Source organism: Lampetra planeri, chromosome 10, assembly GCF_965212315.1.
Source record: "Lampetra planeri chromosome 10, kcLamPlan1.2.h2, whole genome shotgun sequence".
NCBI classification, from domain to species: Eukaryota; Metazoa; Chordata; class Hyperoartia; order Petromyzontiformes; family Petromyzontidae; genus Lampetra; species Lampetra planeri.
In genome coordinates this window covers 14973674-14998883 of record NC_136116.1, presented here as the reverse complement: position 1 = coordinate 14998883, position 25210 = coordinate 14973674, and the positions used below count along the sequence as shown (strand labels likewise).

Here is a 25210-nt window from a genome sequence, read left to right as displayed (position 1 = left end):
GTGGGTTTGGACAGATTTAGGTGCTGTGACAGGACACCACCGGGGCTTTAAGATGGATGCAAGAGAGGGGGTAGGATGTGTGGAGTAAGCAGAAGGCTTTGTACGTGTGGGTAGTGTAATGTGTATAGTAGGGGAGGTTGTGAGAATGAGATCAATATCTTTGTGTTGGCTTGGGGTGTTTTTTTACGTGCTATATAAAACACTTTAGAAGAGGAGAGAAGTCAACGATGGTTGAACTAGGACTGGTTGTTTTAGGCAGTGGAAATGCGTGTTATACCATTCGCGTGAGAAAGTTGGACTTTAACAAAATAACTAATCGTCTGGCTTACGAATGCAGATGCGCGCAGAGAATGCCAGGCATTTCATATCAGGATCGGATAAGTTTAGAGTATATTGTGGCAAGAGGGGGGGGAGGAGTTGTGCATGTATGAGGAGGAAGAGGAGGGTTGGGATGGGTGGGGCACGTGTACAGGCTGGAGGGCACATGGCAGAGAGGTGGTCATTGGGGTGCCACCAAAGGGAAGACCTTAAAAGCCTGACACGAAAGCTTGATGCTCAAAGAAAAGACGTTTGAGGTCGGATGTTGACTGTGCGATAGTTGCAGATTTTAGCAAATGGGAGGAAGTGATGGTGCATTTTGGTGACACGAGTGACGTTGGCTATGATGACCCGATGACCTTGATGTTTGTGTATTATTGCAGAAAACTCCCCATAAAGGAGTATTTTCCGTTCGGCACGCTTGTTGATGTTAGAGGTTGAAGTCACGAATATGTAATAAATATAGCCACTTTAATGGACATTCACACCACATGTGTACAAATTACACAGTTCATGGAAGCTCACGGGGAAATTAGGTTTGCGAGTATATTTGTTTTGTTCAAGGTAGCTCACGATTGTAGAGAAACACGCGGTGATTGTGTTGTTCCTCTAAAACGTCTCCAAACATCCATGTTAGAGCACTCGACTCGCCGCACCTCCGAGGTCTTGCATCTGAGCGCTTGGGGGGGGGCACCCACAGAGGTCCTTGTGTTGTCGAGTGTCAAACTCAGAAGTGACTCGCTGATCAAAGGCACAATGGAAGGAGCGTGACCACCCGAAGCCAGTGGAGCAAATTCCACATTCCATGGTGTGAGGGCGAGTTGGTTTATCGGATGGCCACTGTTGAATTACCACAACATGACACCTATTTTATCGACCCCAGACTGATGATGGACTTGGTTTACTGCTGACTGGAGTTGGAATGCGCAACATTTCAAAGAGCACAGTGCCACCCATGTTCATGTAGTCCATGCGCCCAGACCAGATGTACCACTTTTCGTTACCACCTGAGGTGACGTCAAATTCGTTTCACTTTCTTGGTGTGCCAATTAATTGCGTGATCATCTGAAATGAATGGGTTCTAACTTAATTAATTCGTATTCGTCAAGTACATAATGGTTCAGTGGTCTTTTACCTGGTAAGATAAACATCGTTTATTTTAATTTGTATATATTTTTTAAAGTAATTTGTTTATCTTTCCTATACTTTTCACCCCTATCGTTGTAACGTTTTAACCCGTCCCCTACTGGACATGTGAAAAAAACTGCTTGATAGCTCATCAGATTCCTCCAATATAAAAAAAAAATATTTAGACGATTCTGAAATAAAGTATTTACTCCCCGAAAGTGGTTCTGAGTTCATAGTCCAGCCAATAGGACTAATAGTCGTGGCTGGTTTGGACCGCATAGTGGCAGCCCACCCGTGAGGTCCTGGGCTCGCTCAAGCTTTGAGTTCTGGGTGTTTCCCTGAATCTCACGGGAAATTGTTCCAGCACCTTCTGAGGAGAGAGAGAGAGCGACCACTGCCACATTTGTGATTGCACAACACCACGGCGGTTGCATAAGCAGCACATGTTATTGTGTGGTGTCGTCTTTACTCTGTTGAAAAAAGTCTCCAATTAAAAAAGAACTGTTCAAAACGAAATTCTAGACGTTATTTGTATTTTGTAATGCAATATTTCTTGAGCTGTGTGTTTTTAAATGTGTACCGGCCGCAGTGTTTGATGTTTCGAGTGCTTGTTGTAAACGGGGCCTATGGGCAGGGCAGTTCGTGGAGCTCCGAGCTGACTGTGATGGAGGCTGCCGTGTCCCGTGAAGGACAGTCTGCTGTTTCAGTACTCCGTTTCATGACCCTGTTGATACACGCCGCATTAATGGAGACCACTTTGCATAAAAAAGACCTTTAGTGATGTTTGGACAAGCTGCAGGAAGTGTTAAAATGTCCTTTTAATTGTCGAAGTGAACATGAACTGACGCGTATTTTCCACGTCAAGTGGTGTGTATTTATCTATTTGATAATAACCATTCTCTGTCAATTCAAAGTTTTGGTGTACAGTATTTCCCCATCTCGAGTGGGAGTGTTACCGTGAGAGAAGAGCATTGCACCGTTTTGGTACTTTCACCTCTCGTGCTCTGCACTTTGTACTTGGCCGCGAGGGTGGAAGGGTGTTTTTGCACGTGATTGGCTCGGTGTGTCAATACAACTTGATATGTATGTAATCCTCACCATTCTTGGTCAAGGAGCAATTGAGAAATAGTAGGTGCAGTGTTTGCTGACGGTTTGCCATAACTGGCACGACTGCTGACTGAGAAGTGTATTGCCACTGCTGCCAGTCTTCGTGCACCACACAGGTACCGGGGGTCCACGTGACCTGTCGTGGAGCAATACGAATTCTGTATAAAATCCTGCGCCATAAATTCTGTGTTTTGGCAGTTCATTGCTATTGCCCTATGATGGTCATGGTGCGTTTAAGAGGTGATGTTCCATAAATACTATTTGCTTGTTTTTGTGGTATACATTCCTGTTGAGCCGCGTGTCCATTGTGTGATCTTTGCTTGATCAGACTACCCCATGGAGTATCCTTACCTCGCTTCAAAGTATACAGTAATTCGCATTGCTATGCGGATTTTCATTCTCAGTTCCAAATGTGTTACAACACTCATGATAATCAGCCCGTGCAGCTTTTTCCTGTGTTTTCATTATGCTGGCGTGTGGCCGTAGTTTGAGTTCCAGTTCTGTATTGGATAGATCGTCTGTGGATGAGTTTCATATTTTGCCAGTGTTCTTGTTTAATTTCGTTGGTTTGTGCTTCTGAGGATAGGTGATGCTGGTAAAATGGTCTTGTGTGTGAAGTGTGAATTTGAATTCCGTCCACATAATAGTGAGTCCTCCCACCATGTTTCTGTGTAAGTCTTTTTCCGCCCCTCACTGTTCGCACCTGCTGAGCGAGTGTGTGGGTGTTACTCTCCCGCTGTATGTTTAGCGTTCCTTTAAAAAAATCACAAGTCGCTCGGTTCATTTGGCAAATTTCTGACAAACATGCAAGTGATTGTTATTGCACTTAATAAATCAATTAAATAATAATGCTGTACAAAGGATGGCTTCAACACAGTCATAGCCTCTTACTCCTGGCAATGGGATTCCTCGGAGCCACGTGAATGAATGTCATTTTGCACTGAGAACTATTTGCACTGGGTGCAGCACACAGCACCAATGTCTGTGCAGCGAGACTTGGCTGCGTCTTCACTCCATACCTCGGCAATGCATTTGCATTTGCGGTTATCGTCTAAATATTCACAACGTACTTTGGTGTCACCTTGCCATTGGTAAGGTTTTTTTAAACAATGGGTTATTTTTGGTCGATTCTTGGTAACCTCTGATGAAGATACAATAACACACCAGGATAGAATAACAAATCGTAAACGTGTACTTAAAAGGGGTACGAACCTCGTGCATGTTCCAGTTACCTTGGACGGAGAGACTGGGGCCTGCTCGGCTTTCAAGAACCTAATAGTCCTGAGGTGGCTGGGTTGCTCAGAGACTGAGATGATGCCTGGTCATTGAGCCGGCACCCTTGAATAAATGAGTTCTCAAGTGTGTAGCAAGGTTATTCCATTATCGCCGACACCAGTGAACACGAGAAAATACGTGATACGCAAGATCAAAAGTCCCATATATAACAGATGGTGTAATGTGAGTGAATGTTCTTTTAATGGCAAAACTTTGTAACTAGTGAACTATTAAGCTTTGTTACTTGTACTTGGCTTAGCTGTACAGTCTCTTGAGAGTATGTTCAAGCTGGAAACGATGAAAGCCTCTCATCCTAATATGGGATGCGGTGGTGGGGAGTAAATATGTTAATATAATACCCTGCAGTTCGTCCCTGTGGTGGTGTCACTTGTGTTGGTAGGGCATTCCCATTGGTGGACCTATCTTCACTAATTGATGGCCGTGGCACAGTTACAAAACAATGATCTGAAATTAATTTACGAAACACTTCTGCCAGCGTTTAAGCTGGTGTGTTCGAAGGAAGAGCCTAATCCGTAATGACTTAAAGTTAACTCCTTATTTAGCTAAGTGTAGTCGCTGCAAAAGGAATACGTTTAAAACGAGTTGAATATAAAAACAAAAATGACATGCATGTGAAAATGTTTCAGTTTGTCTATTGGGGTTGCGAAATATATCGCAGTGTGTGTCACTGACCCATTTTACAAAAGCTTGGGAGCATTCCTAAAGCTACTTTTTATCACCCTATTCTCTAGGTTGTAAGACGCTCCGCAAATTAAGATGCTCCACAAACTTGCGCCTGGTGTCAATTTGGCCACACACCTCTACGGGGTTATAGGACGTACACCCAACTTTTGCTTTAAAATACGTGGGAAAAAGTATAAACAACACCCACGATATGCGATGTAGTTGTAGGGTAACACGTAGAATTGCAGCCAGAATGATGACAGGCAGGCGGTCAGCTGATTGTGCTTCTGGAGGGGCTGGGCATGCGGCTGCCCCCAGCGAATAGCTCTGGATTGTAGCTTCCACATTGTTTGACCTTTATCAGCCATGCCCTTCGTTGGCACTTACAACAACTTCTATCAAAGTATAATAAATGTAAAAAATAATGTGAAAAATGGGGCATACGCGAATATATTCATCGGACCGTTTGTGCGTGACGGATGATGTTAATAGGTGAAGCATTTAGCTTTCAGGACTATAATGGACTGACATTCAAATTTCATGGCATTATTCATTTGTTGTGTGCTATGACGTTTAGTAGGAACATGCAATGAAGAAGGGTCATTGCCCAAAACGTCACCTAATGTATACTTTACTGTTCGGGCAATGCTATTGATGAATGTTCTAGATTTGACACACACTTAAGCGGTTGTGCTTTCGCTAAGTTGTCCCCACCTGAAGAAGGACGCTTGTGTTGCGCCCGAAACGTCGTGATTTAATTTAGTTTTCATTTATTTGATTTGATTTTTTACCTACGTGACTTTATCGAAAAAACCAAAGAGTATTGATGAATGTGTTGTTTGTGGTTGTGCACCATCGCCAATGCAGTATCACCGAACAATGTGTCTCATTGTTAGTGGTTGGCGTACGAGTCTCTAGAAATTGCAGTTTCAGTTGGCGTTTCTTCATTTGTCTGCGTCAGAAACGATTTCACCACTGTGGCTGTATGGTATCGAGTACGACTACTCAAATCAGATCCCAGTGGCATCTGACTCCGATCTATGTTAATCATATTAAATTCGCCTGGTCCCTAAATACATTCTGATTGGCTGAGCAGGATCAAATGTTAGCCGTTACAGTTATACATTTATGCTACATTATATCGCCTAATTAAACACCTAAAAGTTTATTTTTCTTTTTCGATTTTAAGCCAAACAAAATACAGTATATTCAACTGATTACAGTCGTAGTCATATTTTAATAAGTGAATCCCATTTTTTGCGGATCCATTGAATTCACTTTTTGCTACCTGTCTGCACATGCTCACAAATTCAAAGATCAATTGAGTGACAGACAGATGCTAAATAAACAGTTTGATGGCTACTATAGGTGCTCGGCAGCATAATATGAGGAAATAAGGTATAAACCCCCAAAACAGGTTAGTCTCCAATGAGAGAATGGTATGGATGACATTGCCTACTTTAGATAGATTAAAGACAGTTCACTGCCCTGATCCTTCCAGTGTTGGAGATAAGGTGGAACAATGATTTCTCCTCCATACTGTGTTGTGGCGCTATTTGCGGACCATCCTTTGTGTGCCGTGGGTGGACTGTCGGTGGTGTATATTGTTATCGCAGCGCTTTAACACCGGTGACCTGAATTCAATTTGCCGGAACACTGAACTATTGGCAGATGATATCTGTGAACCCTTCCTGGATTCCGCACCTCACCCCCCTTGACCAGCATGGTGAAGTATGGACACAGTGTGGGAAGGCCTTCATTAAGCAATGGTTTGACAGAGCAGTACACGAATATCTTGTATTATTGAGGTGCTTTAACGGAGACTGTCTCTTCCCCCATACCTGAGCGACTGGCCATGTGATGACTCTCCTCTCCTCTAATATTCGTTCATGACGCACTTAAAAAAATGGTAAACATTCATATACCGTCTGCGTCTCTGTGTGACCGGACACGGACAGCATACTTCCTGCATTGCTATCAGATTCTCACGAGACCGGGGCGCTTACAGAGTGCGGTCGCCTTCATGGGAGCAGGCCTTGGCGGCTCCTCTCGCCCCACCGCCTACAGAGAGCCATGGCGTGTGACTGCTCGTTCACTCGCTCTGTCGATACCAATTACTTGTCGTCATCACGAGTCTGAAGGGCATATCTGTGAATGCTCTAATCTATGGGGCCTTTGGCTGAATGTACAGGAGAGGGAGCTTCAGTAAAATGAAGGATAAATAATTCGTGAAATATTTAAACTTGAATAAAACACCACTCGGAGGGATCTTAGTTTCCACTGTGGTGCATATGGAAGCTGTGAAAAAATAAGGCTAGATTTTATCCTTTCTGGCAATAAAACAGGTGTTAACATGTTCAAACACCAAATATAAACCTTGTCCAAGGAATCAAGTCTGTATTACCACACATACTTGTGGTGAACATGCAAACAAAACATGCCCTGATAAATATAATATATGGCATTGTCTTTGAAACTGATTGCTCTACACCAGAGACGGCCTTCTTTAGGGCCTAGTCTCACCAGTGTGAGACCAGAGAACGCCAAAAGGCGAACAGCACCAAGACAATGCCACTATCAGGGCATTCATAGCTTGGGGTGAGCAGCTACAAAATGAGGACCTCTTTTCGTATATAGTTGCTGTGTGGATCACATGATACAATATATACAAACATATAGCAATGGAAATTATTACATTCTTACCAGCACGATTCATGTATTGTTAGTGTAATAAATACATTTTAATCGATGCATCATTGCGTCCCTAATATTTAAACCGAACAATGTCGGCTGGAATGTATTGTGTTCATTGGAATTAGTGAGAATTGGCAAACTGAAGTGGTTGTCTGATTCTTGGGGTTCAATGGAAACGTCAAAAAGACTTTGTGCCAAAATCAAATTGTGACTCTTCGGTTTCATCGCTCGCTTCCAAGATTGAAGGAGCCGAATGTGGACGGCCCGTGAAGCACTGTCGCCACTACGGCAGGGTGCGCACTATTCCGCTCCGATTGCTGCCTGACATATTCTTTTCCATGTTGTGGTGCTTCAACCATTTATGGCGCTTCATTTTAGGTATTTTTTCAGATATTTATTTTTTTGCGACGTTTGATTTGGGAGTTTTAAGATGTGTTTTTACAATAAAGTGATGAAACTTGATTTGAAAAAGTGCCTGGTGCTTCTAATAACACCGTCAGTGTTGAGGCTGTGGTTCAGTGTTGAGGCTGTGCGGCCATGTTGAGGCTATGGGTCAGTGTTGAGGCTGTGGGTCCATGTTGAGGCTATAGGTCAGTGTAGAGGCTGTGGTTCAGTATTGATGCTTTGGGTCGATGTTGAGTCTGTGGTTCAGTGTTGAGGCTGTGCAGCCATGTTGAGGCTATGGGTCAGTGTTGAGGCTGTGGGTCCATGTTGAGGCTATAGGTCAGTGTAGAGGCTGTGGTTCAGTATTGATGCTTTGGGTCGATGTTGAGTCTGTGGTTCAGTGTTGAGGCTGTGGGTCCATGTTGAGGCTATAGGTCAGTGTAGAGGCTGTGGTTCAGTATTGATGCTTTGGGTCGGTGTTGAGTCTGTGGTTCAGTGTTGAGACTGTGGGTCCGTGTAGAGGCTGTGGGTCAGTGTTGAGACCCTGCGTTCGTGTTGAGGCTGTGGTTTGGTGTTGTGGCTGTGGGTCCGTGTTGAGGCTGTGGATCCATGTTGAGGCCCTGCGTTCGTGTTGAGGCTGTGGTTTGGTGTTGTGGCTGTGGGTCCATGTTGAGGCTGTAGTTCAGCATTGAGACTGTGTCAGCTTTGAGGCTGTGTGTCAGTGTTGAGGCTATGTCGCAGTGTAGAGGCTGTGGGTCAGTTTTGAGGCTGTGGGTCAGTGTTGAGGCCCTAAGTTCGTGTTGTGGCTGTGGGTATTGAGCTCCTATAAATACCTCCCGGGCAGCGGCTTCGTGCATCAGTTGTAGCAAGTAGAGCTCCGTGATTTCATCAGCATCATGTACGTACGTGTGTGTATGTTGAACTTAATTCCCACCGTACGTAGCCAACCATGATAATCGGAGGAGTGGGGGAACGACAGCAAACTAAACACAAGAATCCGTTTTATAGAAATAAGTTTTCAATCTAGATTTAAGTGGATGGCTCCAGTGGCTTCCTAATATCGGAAGGAAGTTCATTGCAGACAGCCGCAGCAGCGCATCTGAAAGCGCCGCGCGATGGTGTGTGGGTGTGTGGGTGTGTGTGGATGTCTGGGTGTGTGTGTGTGGCTTGTCAGGGGTTTCCTGCCTTCAAAACGCAGACTGTTTGGGCCCATTTTCAAAAAGGTCTGAGTGATCGACCACAAAAAAGTTGGTGATTACAATGTTGAGTCTGAATTCACTCATAGCGACGACCATTTAGTATGATCATATAGATGATGAGTAGCTATTACTCGACTGCTATCGATAAGCACGGTTGGCTATGTACAGTATGAAAGAAGTCAATATACATACACTTAGAGCAGTTATTAGGCATGTAATGATGCAATACAATAGATAATTTTTTATCTTGATGCGTGTTTCGGATTGTGCATGTAAGAATGCATTTACATTTAATACAATTTCTATGCGCATGTTGTGCTTTTTTCTAATGGTGTCAAGATTGTACACACAATAAAAATGAGAAACAATACAAAAGAGGTGGAATACAATCAGTAGTTTGCAATTGTTTTTTTGGAAATGTCTTCGGAAGTGAACCATCACGTACGTGCCTGGTAGTCGTGTCACAGTCGAGGCACTATAGGCCGCTATTACAGATTGACAACACTTTTTATTTCTCCTTCTCAAACTGGTGTCACACTGCTTGGGTAGAAAACAAATATTCACAGCCCTTTCTTCATCCACTGCTGGATGATGGCTTCCCGACACTTGATTGGTCATGGAGGTGAATTTACCATCATTCACCATGCTGGCGAAGAGGGCCCAGGACCGGTTTAGGACGCCACGGTGGCGAAATGTTAACTCCGTCACTTAGTATACAGGAGGTCGTGGGTTCCATCTCGACCTTGATGCCTGCTGTATATTTAGGGATTGCATGACTCTGTCCCTGTGGTCGCGCGGATTTTTTTCCGGGTCCTCCGGTTCTTCTTTCCACATTTATAAACGTGCGTTTAGAGGATTTGGCTGGTATCCGTCATCACTCACGTTAACTGTGGTCAGGAATACAACTCAGATGGCTGGGTTTCTATCTCAATCTGCTCATCGCTGCACCACCACTCTACCTTGCATAGGATTGTATGTAGAACATAAGGGTTGTTGGGAATTTATTGAAGTATCGTGTTTTGTAATGTGACGATACAACATTAATTTGTTTGTATTTGACCAAGGAGAGGGCTTTATAAAAATCCAGTTGCATTCCGGGTAAATATTTCGTCACAATGCTATGCAGTGCCGGTTATTTTACATGCTGTGCTAAAAGCAGTTTTTAAGAAGAGGTATGGCGGTGGCCATTAAGGAAGTGAGACAAAGGAAATTGGGAGAGAGGGGAAGGAAGAGGAATCAAGAAGGCGAGGGGGGAGGGGGGAGTGGGGAGGGGGAGGAGGAGAGACTGTAGGGTACTGTGGCTCAGTGCCGGACTAAGCTAGTGTGGGGCCTGTAGCATATGTTATAAAAGGGCCCTAAAAAAACATTAAAACACGTTAATGTTTTACTTGCATAGTAAAATAATTGTATTTTTTCATTTACTATACAGCCAGATAATACGACAAATCGCTAACCTTAAACACCCAGTCGTTCATAAAAGTTAAAGGCAGTATAATACTATAGTAATCGAGCAAATGCAGAATCACTGAACCGGAATTGATAGCTTGAAAGCGTTTAGCGTGGGGCCCTTGAAAGTGTGGGGCCCGTAGCATATGCTACTTTTGCTAGTTGGATAAGCCAGCACTGCTGTGGCTGGCGTGTTGTCCAATTCTGTGAGCGTTGACGTCACATCTCGGATGATGTGTATCACATGGTCGTGAGTAGCAACAAGTTTCGATTTGAAGCGCGTTTGCTCGATAGAGACAGTGGGGCCTTGGGGTGCCGAGTTGGGATATGGCTCCATTTAAAAAAAAAACTCTGACAGTTCAACTTTTGAATAAAATTAACGCTCCTAATAATGTTCCTGTTTCGAGAAATATTTGCAACATCGAGTTTGCAGTGTATACATTTCAATTAATGTCAACTCCGTTTTGGACAAAAGACCTTCTTGAGTGGAGGGACCCTCCCTTTTTCACGGCATCGTAACGAGTGGCACTTTATGCTTGTCAATGAGCAAGGGCTGCATGTGCTGACCAGTGAACGTGGGTGGTAGGTACTCTATAGACCCTGCATTACCGTCGTTTGCCTCCCCCCCCATTGCAGAGCTTTCACCATTCCGAACCCCCTAATTACGTGTGCGGTTCCCTCCCAGCTCCCCAGAACGATCACTGAGAGCCGCTGCGTTAACTAATTTGGATGTGACATTTCCCCCCCAAGAGACTATGAATTGCCACGATTCGGGGTCACACTTTGATTCCTAAATCATTTCTTTTTTTTGCATTTATGCTCTCGTGATACGGATATTTGGACTGTCGAAGTACAAGATTATATGTACCTATGAGTCATAAACTATTTTTAGGCATACTATTACATGTATGCATGTTGAGGGGAAGAATCCGTTTGAATCAGAGTCATTACATCAGTAACTCGGTTTGTTAGTTTGGTATTGCCATTCAATAAAGTCCATCTACTTGGGTTCATCATTTTTGAATGGTTAAATACAACCGCGATGAATAGAAATTGTCACGATAGTTGTTTTTGAAATGCTCACAAGATATCACTTTATAACCACGTGTAAATTAAATTCCCTTCTTGGTGAACATATGGGTCACCAGTGCATGCCACGTTTACAGTGATTATTTTAACATAACATCATTTTGGTCAATAGGTTTGAATAAATGCAATACAGTCTAATTTCAATCACCCTGCACTTTGTAACTTTTTAGGCATGCAGTTGCATTATACTTTCAATATAATTATGCGTAATTATGTATGTATGAGGCAATACCAAAGTGATTTCATGTTCAAATTTCTTAATGTGTCTGCTAACTTGTTTATATTTTCCACATTTGGTAGTGTTTGCTTATGATGAAAGCATCATAAGCAAATACTACCAAATGTGGAAAATATAATTTGTGATGGTAAATGAAGCAGTTTATTAACGATCATATACCTACCTACTGGCTAGACCTTAACGCTAGACTTATCCCATGACATTTCACAACCGGATCAAAACATCATGACCGTTGTGAGTAAAATGTTGGATTCCAATGCTTCCCACGTGGCCCCACATTCAAGTAATTGATAAAACTATTTAATAACGTGGTAATGTGTTATAAACTATTTTACCATTTCATTTTAGTTGGCGTAATTTGTATAAAACATTGCTTCAAACGGTTAATATAAATTGCATTATGGGAAAAATCTTGAGTGCTGTGATAGGTTTTGACATATCAGTTGCCAGATTGATAACAGTTTCTGTGTCGAGTCCAGGTTTAGTGCGCACCGATCACTTGGCTTATATTTATCTTTAGTTCCACTTGGCAGCCTTCTTTGTTTAGTTCTTTAATAATTACCTGTGCTTTGTTACCATTTATTGTTGTAATAACTTCTCACTTTGCTGAGAACGCTCTTGATGGGAGGATCTCCTTGCCTGACTTGCCCTTTGTGTTTAATACATTTTCGCACCTCCGATTAGCACGGTTAGCTGCGTACGGTGCGAAAGAAGTTCAACATGCATACGTACATTTGTGACTGACCGATGGTTGACGCACACTTGGGATTACAGGAAGAGATGGAGGGGAACACGTGTACTCGAAAACTTATACGCAGATTAATGAGTGGCAGTCAGAAGAGGAAAGGTACCCAAGAAGAGACTGCAGAGATGGACTAATGAGAAGCTCAAGAGCAGGTGACCATGAAAAATGGAGGCGACTTGGGGAGGTCTTCATCCGGCAGTGAATTTATCATGGCTGTGAAAAGACCAAATGAATAATCGCCTGACTGCAGAGACCTGCAGGAACGACGGGGGGCGCCTCAGCTGATTTACTGGGCATCTGACAAAGAGCTTCCGAGCTCATCGGATTCCTACTGCAGTCTAAATAAAGATGCTGATACTCAGTGGCAGATTGCTGTGTGCTCCAGTCTGTTTATTCCACACTCAACAGTTGGAAATGTTATATCTGCACATTCATATCTAAATATGAAAATAATATGTGCACTTGCGTAAAGTGAACGTGTTGCTTCCATTCAGGAATTGACTTATTTACTAAAACAGGCAATACAATGAATTTGCCGGGAAATACAATATTACATAAACCCATACTATAAACACTTTACAAGATTGGTTCCTCTAGTTACATGACACGCACATAAACAAGATGTAATTTAGCAAGGTGCTTTTGAGATTGCTTTTGCAATACATTGAGCTGGAATGGTTCTTGTGTAGGTGTGTGTACAAACGTGCAAATTACTCCAGATGTCCATCAAGCCTCGGCCTTCTAGAGGTGTCCTGAGAGAGAACCAGGCCAACAGAAAATCTCTCTTTCAGCATTCGTTTACATTTCATACGAGGTTTAGGTCAGCCTCACATATTGATAAAAAAAAATACATCTTCTAGCACAGTGCACTCGCCAACGCAACTGCCGCTCCCAAAAATGTTCACAAAGACAACCATACCCACAATAGCCACACACAAAGCAATCACGTTGTCCCTGTGTGTTATCAGATTAGTCTGTGCATGCCAGTTTAAGTTGGTGTAGCATCAACATCTGTGCATTATCCCAATACATTTTGCAGTTGTAAAGCGAAATGCCACACTGGACTAAAAGAGCCGAAGAGGTAGCAAAGCAAGCACATGGACTGTTTTGTCTCATGTAAAATTTGCGCAACGGGTATAGGTTGATAGAGAGCAGAACACGAATGCTGTACACAGTGTTTATTTGCATCCTCGGTGCAGAAATTGGTTGTGCAGTGGGAGGTTTTTTGTTGTTGAAATGTAGCCAAATGGAATCTGGAATTCTTTTGCCCGAGGGAAATAGTCTCAAGTTTGGCTGATCATGAGTATATGGGCAGAATATATTGGTTTCAAGTCATGTTCAACGTGGAGGAGGTAGCCTTGTGGCTTATGAAGCAAGTGTTATGCCAGGGGTGCTGAGCTAACACTGCTGCGGTCAAATTCCAAGCCGCCATACAAAATTTAATGAGTGGCCTAAGTATATGGCACGTTTGGAGGCATGCAACTACAACCTCTCGGGCACAATTTCACAATACTCTTACGAGTGGTACTGACGACTGGTAAGATTTCTCACGACTTTATGATGCTCAATATCGGAACTGTCATATTCACTCAGTTACAAAAAGTATTATTTTCAACAAAAATTATGACATAAGGGTGATTGCCGTCTGTTATGTACTCTGGCCCCAGTCCTCCGAATACACATCAACAGGGAACGAAGCAAAGAGTTCGAGGTAGTCTCTGGATTGACGGTACATATCGGGTACAATACTATATAGCCATTTACTAAATCGTGAAGCATGACTAGGCACTTATTGTGTGTTTTCTTAAGTTGATTGAAATAAAAGTGCAAGTTAAGACCGAACGATGGAAAAGCGAAATGGTTTTAGATTTTTATTCCATATTGTACCTTTGTTCAAATTGGATAAAGAAAACAAGCCGAGACCTAAGAACACGAGAATCCATCTACAATTGGTTTGCCGCGACTTGTTTGTCAGGTAAACGGTGCCTGCAGTCGGGTGCAGATGCACCAGCATGCAGACCGACTCTGATGCAGTGTCTTGTAAATTGCTGAAAGTATACTGTGGTAATTGGGCACTTGCCCTTTCTAATATTGTCATACCATATCACTTTCTCTTAAATTCAGGAAGGCTAGGTTCAAACTAATTGTGTGGTGGTGTTGCACAAGCCACGGTGCACAAGCACAGAACAACAACCAACTCAACACAGCGTTATTGAAGAATGTGTTCAGTTTATACGTTTTAAACGTTGGTTTAACTTTTTGAAATGGCTAGGCATGTCCTTATCTCAACAATCTGCTATCTCAGACGATGATGGCATTGAAAAGGGTTTCCTATGTTGATGCTGGTGTGCATTTGGATTCACTCAAGGATAAAATCTCAAGGTAGTACCTTATACCAACGTTATAGCTGTCATATTTATCAAGTGCTTGGTGCAAGATACAAGGTTAAGTACTGATAATGGATTGGATTGTGAGTTTGCAGAAGCAGAGCTCTGCAGTGTTTTAAAGGCTCGTGTGTGTGTGTTTGGTTTGCAACACTAGGAGTGGACTGTTAATGTAGCTGTAAAATATAGAACTCATTCAAGTCGGTCAGGAACTTTGTATTCATTGGTGTTTTAAATAATGTATAGTAACCTACTTGGTTAATTCTGCATTTTCTTGATTGGTACAGGTTGTGTTTGAGCAGTTCAACGTTTTATTGACGTTTCCTGTTTACACTGTTAGTCATAGTTGTATGTTTTGATGATGTTATAAAGCACTTATTGATGATTTTATATGAAAGGCACTGTGAAAGCTTTATTCTCTTATTGATATTCATAAAACATTGAGCTCGCCTTTTGATTTTCCCTGTGATTTTCGCAGAAGTCATGAGAGTGTGCTGTGCTTGAAATTATCTCTGTATTAAATCAGCGTTAATCCTTGAGTAATTTCTCGTCATAATACAGACGAGGGCAAACACATTCTCTCAATCCTGGCATTGAGCCGAATCCCGTGCCACAGTGCGTTCCCATGAGTCCCGTGGTCCCTCCGGGCCCCGCTCACAGGAAGCTGGAGTTGCGTCCGAAAGCGTGTGGCCGTGTGTGCATCAGTGTGGTTTTTACTTCGTCTCTCTCGCAAACATTGAGACGAAGACCTTCCCGAGCGCAGGCTGCTCCATGGCTCGGGGAAGGATTCTTGGTAATTGTTAGGTTAACGTTTCAATTCAAAATCCACCGCCAAGCTCAGCCTGTGCTCTTCTTCAACGCCACGCATTCCCCCTTCACAGAGAAACCGACATCTGCCACACAGGAACCCTCCCCCAGGGCATCCGTAAATCATACGACTGACTGAGTGCCACGTCACTTCCTGTCATTAGCATTCAAGTGCGCATGCCCATCTCAGACTACAGGCAGGAAGAGGTGGATGAAGTGCAGTCATCTGGAGGAACTGATAATGGAGAGAGATTGGACACTTTGCGGTGATGGATTGGAATGTAGCTTGTGGAAGAGGCAGACGTAGGCAAGATGTCCGTTTTTAGACTGAAGAAATGAGTGGCAGGTGGAATTCTACAAGAGAACTTTGGACAATGACGGTGCTAATGGTTAGTATTAAAGAGGGGGGCTGCAGAAGGTGGTCGAAATGTTTGAACAGGGCAATGGGACATTTTGAAATGGGAATGAAAGAGCAGAAATCAAGTCGTGAAAATCTCAGAGTAACGTCGGAGATGCTTCAATGTCATTGTGGATTGATAACAGCAAGAACAGGTTCTGATTTAAAACTTTCGTGACTGCAGGAATTAATATTCTTGGTTATTTCGGTAAAGTTACGTAAATAGAAAAAAAATATGAAATAGAAAATACTAAAAGCAGAAAACCCACGATAAAAATAAAAAAATAAAATTAAAAATTGGAAATAATAAAAGCAAAAAACCCACGACATTTCGATTGCAACACAAAGCAGTCTTCTCTCCGCTTGATGAAGACCGCTTGTGTTGCGATCGAAACGTCGTGGGTTTTTTGCTTTTATTATTTCCAATTTTTATTTCATTTTAAATGTACAGTTTATTTTACGATTTTGATCGTGGGTTTTTGCTTTTATTATTTTCAATTCATAATTTTATTTTTATTATTTAAAATTTTACATAAAAATTTTTTTACGTGACTTTACCGAAAGAACCAAGAACATAGCTAGAACAGGTAAGACAGTTAAAGTGTCCAGGAATAATTTTGACAGATGGCAGACGCTTGAGAAAACTGTTTCTGATAAGATGGACAAGCAGGGAATTCATAAACAGAATCGTAAACACCTTTACGTAATAATATGCATTTATAGTGGAGGAATCCATTGAGCTATTAAGCTTTTTTCACAGATGTCCAGCAGGTCAATATCAGCAGCCGTCCGTCCGTACTAGACCCCAACGGCTCCAAGTGGGCCATGCGGCACACTTCAACTGGGACCGCTCGACTTGCCTTCCTCGGGGAGCCACAACATTTTTTCTGTACCACCCTCAGACAGTCATGAAGTCACAGGGTCAACGCAGAAACATGGTAACACGGCCATTGGAGCCTCTTGTACTGACAATCAACTTCAGAGCTGTGTTTGGGGGGGCACGGGGGAGTTGAGGGTGGGAAGCCACGGCGGAAAATGTTGTACTTGTAAAAAAATAAACTAACTTTGGGATAGTACAGCGTAGACTAATGCAGACTGGCTCAGCATGGGATTGGTATAAAGTCAAATTGCCGTGGAAACGTCGCCTTACACGGGTGGTAGCGCCATTTAATTGGGATGCATGTGGTACAGCACTCCAGGTATTTGGTAGAATTCGGATTTAAAAATAGTACTTCTCATCACGTGTGCCCTACACTGTTCATAAAAAAGCGCACTGGAAATGTGGGCAGCGTCTTCTAATTTATTTCCACTGAGAACGGTAACTATCTGGCCAACTTTTATTATTATTTTCTTTTCGGCAGTTAATTTATAACGAACAGTAAAACTACTGTAGTTTGGTAACTTTTACAACCTTTCTCATTCGTTAAAGACTCTTTGTTAGCCGCATGTGCACTTGCGTTCATAAACATGTCACGGTTCTTCATGCCTGGCCTTTAATTTAAAGGGCTTTCTAAATATATGTTTGAGAATAATTGTGCAAGCCTGCCTATTGCCAAATGTAATGGCTAATATAAGTGTTTGCTGTTAAACGGACTCGTTTTGATTCCAGTAAGTTGTGCAGCAGCATATTCAAGTCTGTTTGGAATCAAACTACAGTTGGCTATTTGAAATAACCAAGGCAGCGCTGCAGATTAGTGGAAGTGATATATTTAGCAGCAGTGGACTATTTTATTTTTACTGCCCAGTAGTACAGTTCTGTGTTGCCGAGACTGTGCTCAATGCCTGTGGGGATCATTGAGTTCGTTTCATGAGAGACGAGAGGTCTAAGATGTTCAAGTGGCTATCGTTATATGAACGACATTGAATATTTAAACGTCTGACTTGCCGCTGGAAGAGTGTACCCGTTTGTGACTTGGTGCCTTATGTTGAAGCCTCTTCCTGTCGTTAACAGATCCGAATATAGCTCCGTCGCTGAACCTCTGTGGAAGTGAGTGTCGTGTGTGTATACCAGCGACGCTATCATTTCCCGCGACAGTACATTCGTTGTTGAAAGCAGAGGCGAACGGGACTCTTCTTGTGTTAATTCGGTCGGCATGTTTCATCGTCGTTCCAGTTGAGTCGACGGCAACCTGTGGAGATGTAGTCGAGTCATCGCCGGGAGATTTCACGTAGCCCACTCTCTTGGTCCAGTCGACTAAAACAGTCAAGCGTTTAGTCAGACACGCTTTTGTTATTAAAATGTATCAATCAGGTCAGCCAATTATTGAACGCGTTAAATCTTTTCATATCCATTTGGCATTTGTGTTCTTCCCAAGTGCACTGCCGTTCCAAATTCTCGGTGAACTTCGTCCACTCGCAGTCATCGTTGACCAACAGGCAAATAAAAACAAATCAACATCTTCTTGGTTCTTTCGGTAAAGTCACGTAGAAGGGAAGTAATAAAATAATAAACTAAACCATAATAAAATTATTCTCACGACGTTTCGGCCACAACGCAAGCCACCGTCCTCGGGTGAAGAACAGGTCTGTCGGAAAGACAGCCTCTGAATGGCGCTGTCTTTCCCATTCAGACCTGAGGACGGCTGCTTGCGTTGTGGCCGAAACGTGAGAATTATTTTATTATGTTTTATTTTTATTATTTTATTACTTCCCTTCTACGTGACTTTACCGAAAGAACCAAGAAGATGAATCCCTGCAGTCACGAAAGAAGCTTTAAATCGAAATCAAATGAACATCGACAAATATTTTCGTCACCACCTCTTGCCGTCGTCGTGGGCCTGCGAGCGAGGCCGCTGTGGCTGATGGGCCACCACCAGGGGGCGACTCCGCCTGATGCGACGTTCTGACGGCATCACAGCGTGTTCGGCTGTCACGCCGCACAACCAACACGGTTTGTGCTGCGCACTTCCTAGACACGTGCACAGGATGGCCGATGAACAATCATGATAATTATACGGCTGTGAATTGAAGCTTTGGGATTAAATAAATGAAGGGCTCTATAATGTGATTTCTCAGGGGGGTGAGGGGGGGCTGTCCCCACGTGGTTGCGTCCCCCGCTGGCGACGCAACATCGACTGCCACCCCCACCCAGAATCATGTTCTTGTTATCTGTACCATTTTATTGAAAATAAAGTTAACAAACATTTAGCTTTTTCCCGACGTTGTTCAAGTTGATCGGCTTTCACCGCATATGTAAGCAACATCTTCATCGCGATAGTTTGCTGTTTTATTCAACTTTGCGCTGATTATAAGGTTGTTGCATAGGTTAATGATTTATTTTACGGCAATTTTGTTTTACAAATTACAGAACGTATTTCTTAGATTTCAGTGCTGTAAAATGTCCAGCGGCGTTGGTGCAGATTACCGGTTCCCTGGCAGAATGTGCGAGTTCTGCACAATCGACTCGCACTGTAAACTGGCAACAGTATGATTCCATCGCAATTAACCAATTGATATAAATAATTGTTATGTTGTTTCACAGACAATTGATATAAATAATTGTTATGTTGTTTCACAGACAATTGATATAAATAATTGTTATGTTGTTTCACAGACAATTGATATAAATAATTGTTATGTTGTTTCACAGACAATTGATATAAATAATTGTTATGTTGTTTCACAGATCAAGCAATATGTCTTCTTACACTGTTGGCAACTTTCCAAAATATAACTTTTTTTTATTTTTGCTGTGCATTTGCTTAGTGTATTAAAAACTCATAACAAGGAAGCACATGACTTCAGCTGATTGCATGGTGGTGCAAGAGATCTTTCGGAAATAATGGGATTGTGAAAAAAATTCAAGGCTTCAATACCAATATTTAAATTATTTTATTTGTTCACAAACATCTAAGTGGACTGTATGTCGGAGTGTTTGCCCTATATGATGTCACCACCACCATCATCGCTGAGACGTTGTTTATATAACACACAGTAGCTGTAGAGGGCCATCTGAAAATAAAACGATTGTTTATGTTACGAGTTCTCAAGAAAAGTGAATCTCTTTGGTTTTCATTTCCTCATCTCATTCCCCAAAATGTGCACCTTTTGAGTCTCCCCAAATACCACCACCACTCCTCTCCCAATCATGACCTCATCCTTGTTTTTGGTGCAATATGCCTGGTTAGTTTGTTCACATTGTAATGTTTTGTCCTTTAAGCACTCTTTTCGTCTGAACGTCTACCGCGTTCTGTTACGTCGTTGCCTGTTCTCCCGTACGGATCACTCCGATGTCACGGTCCGTGTTCCCGTGCTGACAGCACCACGGATGTCCCTTGCGAACTCGCTGGGTGGCTGGCGACACTGTGATTTTCTACGTAACAAATAAAACATTGATTGAATGAGCAATCAAACTTTATTTCTATAGCACTATTCGTGTAAAAAAATGCAATACGTAGTGCTTTACAGGCATGAACAATAAAATTGAGCTTGTAGGCAAAATAAAATCACGTAACAAATTTCTAGAAAAGATATAATAAACATAACACATTCAGAAAATCCTAATTAAAAGCAAGTGACCGAATACTGCACACCACAGCCTCTGAAAACAACTAGCGAGCTTTATAATGTTTTGCTGATGACGACGGCAACGCTGGGGTCTGGCCAGTGCAGTGCGGTCGCAACGCGCGGCGTGGTGGGGCGCCACGGCGTGGTGGGGTACCTCGGAGCGGGCTAGACCACTGAGCGGCTCCCTCTGTCGCAGGCGGCGGAGCACCGCGTGGCTGTGGGCGCGGGAGCGCGCGATGGTGGCGAGCCGTTGGACGTGGCTCACGGCGCAGGTGTCCGACCTGGAGTACCGCATCCGGCAGCACAACGAGCTCTACCGCCAGATCCGCATCGGCAAGGTATGTGCGTGTGTGTGTGTGCGTGTGTGTGTGCGTGTGTATGTGGCAATGTCTGTCCCCTACCGGCAGACTAATGCCCCTTGATATGCTGGTGCTGTGTAGGGACAGTTGCCACTTGGGGGGGGGGGGGTCGCTTTGCATGACTGTAGCAGGGCATTGGAATGATTAATATCAAATATTTATCCTGGAGGAATCCGATGAGCTCTAAAGCTCTTTTTCACAGACGTCCAGTAGGAGCATGGTGTCAGAACGCGACAATGAGACGGCATTCGCACCCGAGATGAGACGCCGTGTAAGGCGCCGAGAGTTGCCGAGGCTTTTATGCCAGCGCCCTACGAAGGCAAACGCCTGCCACACCACCGCCGACGGCCTTTTGCGCATGGTGGCCGCCCCCTTAACGCTCTCTCCAGCCTCAACGCCGCGCGGCTTCCGACATCCGACGAGATTGGGCGCATTCCGGGCGATTTGGTCGCGGGCGCCTTCCTTCGTAACGCGGAGGCGCGCCGCGCACGGTGCCACCGCTGTGTTCGGAACGGACGTGCGTCGGGTGACCCGCAGCGACGGGCCGGTGGCTTCGTCGAGCCAGGGCGGCCGCTCGGCGCTCAGCGCACGCTTTCCTTGCAGGGCCCCGTGGTGCTCGGAGACCTCCAGGCCCCCGAGGACGTGACGAGACCGCACCGGAGGCTGCCCGGTACTGGCGCCGCCCCCGCTTTGCCGCTCGCTGGTGAAATGAGGGGCAGCCCCGCTCTGCTGCTTAGCAACCTCCACAAGCAGGTAGTCACCTGAGGGCTTGTTAGCGTGCGCCCTGGAAACAGACCCTCTGGAGGAATATGTACAGCAAACATGCACTCAGACCCCATGTGTGAGAGTCGTGGGGGTATTGTAGCCCAGTTTGGGTGGCAGGCTGCTCGCGCTGTGGTAACACTCGTGCCTCGCAGCAAGAAGTGCCTGGGTTTGATTGCTGACTCGGGTGCCTTTTCGCGTGGAGTTTCTCTGTCCGTCCCCTGTGTTGCATGGTTTTTCTCTGGATGCTTTGGTTTCCTCCTATGGCCAAAACAAACCAAAATTACTGGTGTAACGGTCAAGCATCCCAGTGCTGAAAAAAATTACCTGCAAATGACTCAATAGTGATTGCACATGGCACCATGCCCCCTACAAAAAACTTGGCAGGACCCTCCTGAAATATAATGTTGAGACTCTCGGCGGTGTTCTCGTGGGCAAGCGAGTGCAAGGCATTCTGGTTTGTGGGGAGTTGGTGTTCCAGCCTGTGTTGCATTCCCTTGGGAAACATGTTTCCTCTCACCCTCAACATTTATTTAAAATATATTTTCCTTAGAATTCCAGGCAATTCTCACTTTAATCGTAATCTGTTGAAGCCTCAACGATGCTTTCTCAGGTAATGACAAAAAAAAGATGAATATCTTGATGAATATTCGTTAGAAAAATATTAATAAATGAAAACGAAAAGCCACTAATGTAGACTGTAGCCTGGTTCTTAAACGGAGTGAGTGTACTGGCAATCTAATGTAGACTGTAGCAATGGTTATTAAGCTGGGTGAGTGTACTGGCAGTCTATAATGTAGACTGTAGTCTGGTTTTTAAGTTGGTGAGCATATTTGCAGTCTACATTAGTGTTTTTTGTTTTAAAAATTATTTTTATTCACTTTATTTTTAGAATTTTTTCTAACTCTGTGACTTTACCGAAAAAAAACAAAGAATATGAATTTCTGTAGTCACGAAAGTTTAAAGTAAAATTGTAACTAGATAATTCATTAATTAATTAATTGCTGGGCCTTAATTAGCACGTGATTGTTCTAAGCATCTAAATAAAGCAACTATTTAGTATTACGTACATATGCTCTATAATTTCAGTATTGCTTTTCATGGGTTCACTGTATTCCTATTTGTTATGATGTTTCTGTAAAAATTTGCACATCAGGCTACTGGTGCATATAAGCGGGATGGTTACACCTTAACATATACAGCGTTTTATTAATTTACAACCTTTTAGTACGTAAAATGTGTAACTTATTTAAATGTGTTTCATGAGTGAATCATAGTCTGTGATCTGTAGGAGTAATACTGCTGCATCAAAGGCGTTTGGGATGCGTCAGCGAAGTTGCACATCTGCTCATTTCATCTCCTCGGCTTATTACGTAGCAGATGGCACCGCATTTTTGTCACACACAAGCTCGGCTGTGGTCTTTGCAGAGCAGATTACAGAAAGCCTAAATATGAACACGGCTCATTGTGTCAGTACCTCTGTTGCTAACGCGTGGCACTGCTGTGCGTTTGATGGATGGTACAGGGAAGAATGGACTTATGGGACCAACTATATTTGCATCACTATAAATGTGTTGACGAAAGGCTTCCCACTCGTTGGAATGTATCTCTGTCTCCGTCGACACCAATGATGCTTGCCCTTAGGGCATTTGCTGCTCGCTCCGCAGGGTCCTGTGTGGTCCCCATGGGCCGATGCGCTCCAGGCAGGGCTTCCCGCGCTCCACCCCGCAGTCAGTCGAATGTGGCGTGCTTCTCTTCCGTCGCCCATTGTTTTTTGTCAATCTCTCTGTGGAGCTGTAGTTGCGTGGCTCTGTGGATTAGTTTTTTACGAGCTGGTAAAAGCCATGTTTCGCAACGGTGCATGTCACACTGGCCCCACCTGCATGGCACAGTCACCGCACGTGTGTGGGTGTGGGGAGCGGTAGTGAGTGGTTAGTGCACTGCACTACTAATACAGCGACCCACTCGTGACCAAGTAAGAGTGGTGAATATCTGAACCGGTACCTTGCTTCCCTTAGGTGGTCTCAGTCTAAAATCAGTACCTGGTGCAGTGTGTGTAAACATCAGCACTGGGGAGACAAAGGTGGCCGGGCTGCTCGCTAACAACACTTACCCCAACAGTCTGTTTAAGGCTATACGGGGACCTTTGTCTCTATTTGTTCAAGTGACAAAGTAATTTTTCTTCTGACTTGTGCTCCAATGCTGTGTGTTGACAGAGCTCACGCCTTAAGCAAAGTCTGGGCGGCATGGCCTGTCCTCTCAGCCCAGCCTCGTCTCCACAACCCAAACCTTCTCCACCGCAGCTCAACGGTGTTCTGGCCGGGTACGCCTCCCACTGCTGTCTGCAGCCCCACGCACTCACGCACACGTACGAGGCGCATGGTGCGCGGTGTCGCGGCGTCTCTAGGCCACGCAATACTGGGACGTGAAACTACAGAGGCAGTTTGCGCAAGAAGACACGCGCGCAACGTGACGTGTGCTGAAGATCCAATGTCTTCGTACAGTTTCTTTATTGGCAGGCTCAAGTAAACGATATATCTGTCCGTTGATTACTTTATCAAATCTCCCCTGAGTTTTTGTACGTACTGTATGTTGATCTTCTTTTGCACCGTACGTAGCCAACCATGCTAATCAGAGGTGCGGGGGAAGGACAACAAACTAAGTACGACAAACTTGGCAAAAAAATAGTTTTTCCAAGCACGCACTTTTATTTGCACTCAAAAGCAGAAAACAAATATTTTGACTCCAGAATTAAACATATTTGATGTGCGGAATGACAGTGGGTGGTTTCTTTTCAATATGTTTCATTTTCTTTATGCAACAGACAAGTTCAATAAAAGTGTGTAAAAACATAAGGACTAGCCTGGCATTGTTGTAGCTCAGGTGTTGTAGAGACGCCGCATGGAAGGGCCTGTCGTCCCGTGCTCTGCTCGTACGGGGGGCTCCTGGCATTTCCACGTCACCTCGGCCGCTCTGCACACCGTTTTTATGGAGGGATGCTGAACACGTCGGGAGGCCCTGAGGATGCCCACTGCTAAACACACCTCCAGCGGTTGAACGAGGGTGACCGAGTTGATGCGCTTAAACGTTCGGGGCAGTCGTCAAATAGAACCTTTGAATATCTGGCCAGCACGCGTGTTCACACGTTTGGGTAAACTGGTGAGGACGGTGAGCAGAGGAAGCAGACATCTCTGGACACAATTTGGCTCCGATTTTGTTCGTCCATTAAGTACCGTGTAGAAATAAGAATGGATTTAGCCACGAGCGGGTGGAATTAATGTGAGAGTAGACTGATAAACAGAATGAGTGGGTGACGTTACATGGGCGTTGTATATCGTTTTGAATCAAAACGTGAGGCCGTCAGGGCGCTTCTTACCTGAAGATGCCTGTTGCAGTGATTACGCAGGAGATTAAATTCGCTCGTTTGTGATTTGAATGCAAACCGCTAACATCTGCACTCTTGCGCTGGCCGGTGGACCTGCGCGTGTGCTTATTTGTGCGTCTGTGTGCGTGTGTGTGTGCACGCGCGTGTGTGCGTGTGTCTGTGTGCGTGTGTGTGTGCGTCTGTGTGCGTGTGTGTGTGCACGCGCGTGTGTGCGTGTGTCTGTGTGCGTGTGTGTGTGCGTCTGTGTGCGTGTGTGTGTGCACGCACATGTGTACGTGTGTCTGTGTGCGTGTGTGTGTGCGT

At 44.1% G+C, this 25210-nt stretch overlaps 1 protein-coding gene across 5 annotated transcripts in view; it reads left to right on the top strand.

The window, feature by feature from the left end:
• The window catches only part of LOC144721073 (KAT8 regulatory NSL complex subunit 1-like), a 43871-nt gene that overhangs the window by 2810 nt on the left and 15851 nt on the right, over window positions 1–25210 (top strand). For 3 of the 5 annotated variants that reach the window (XM_078598411.1, XM_078598409.1, XM_078598408.1), the window contains exons 2-5: window positions 17847–17882; window positions 20598–20739; window positions 21364–21513; window positions 23739–23845. In XM_078598411.1, coding sequence (XP_078454537.1) covers window positions 17847–17882; window positions 20598–20739; window positions 21364–21513; window positions 23739–23845 — 435 coding nt within the window. The remainder of the gene's footprint in view (window positions 1–17846; window positions 17883–20597; window positions 20740–21363; window positions 21514–23738; window positions 23846–25210) is intronic. The other 2 variants (XM_078598412.1, XM_078598410.1) reach the window with 2 other exon arrangements.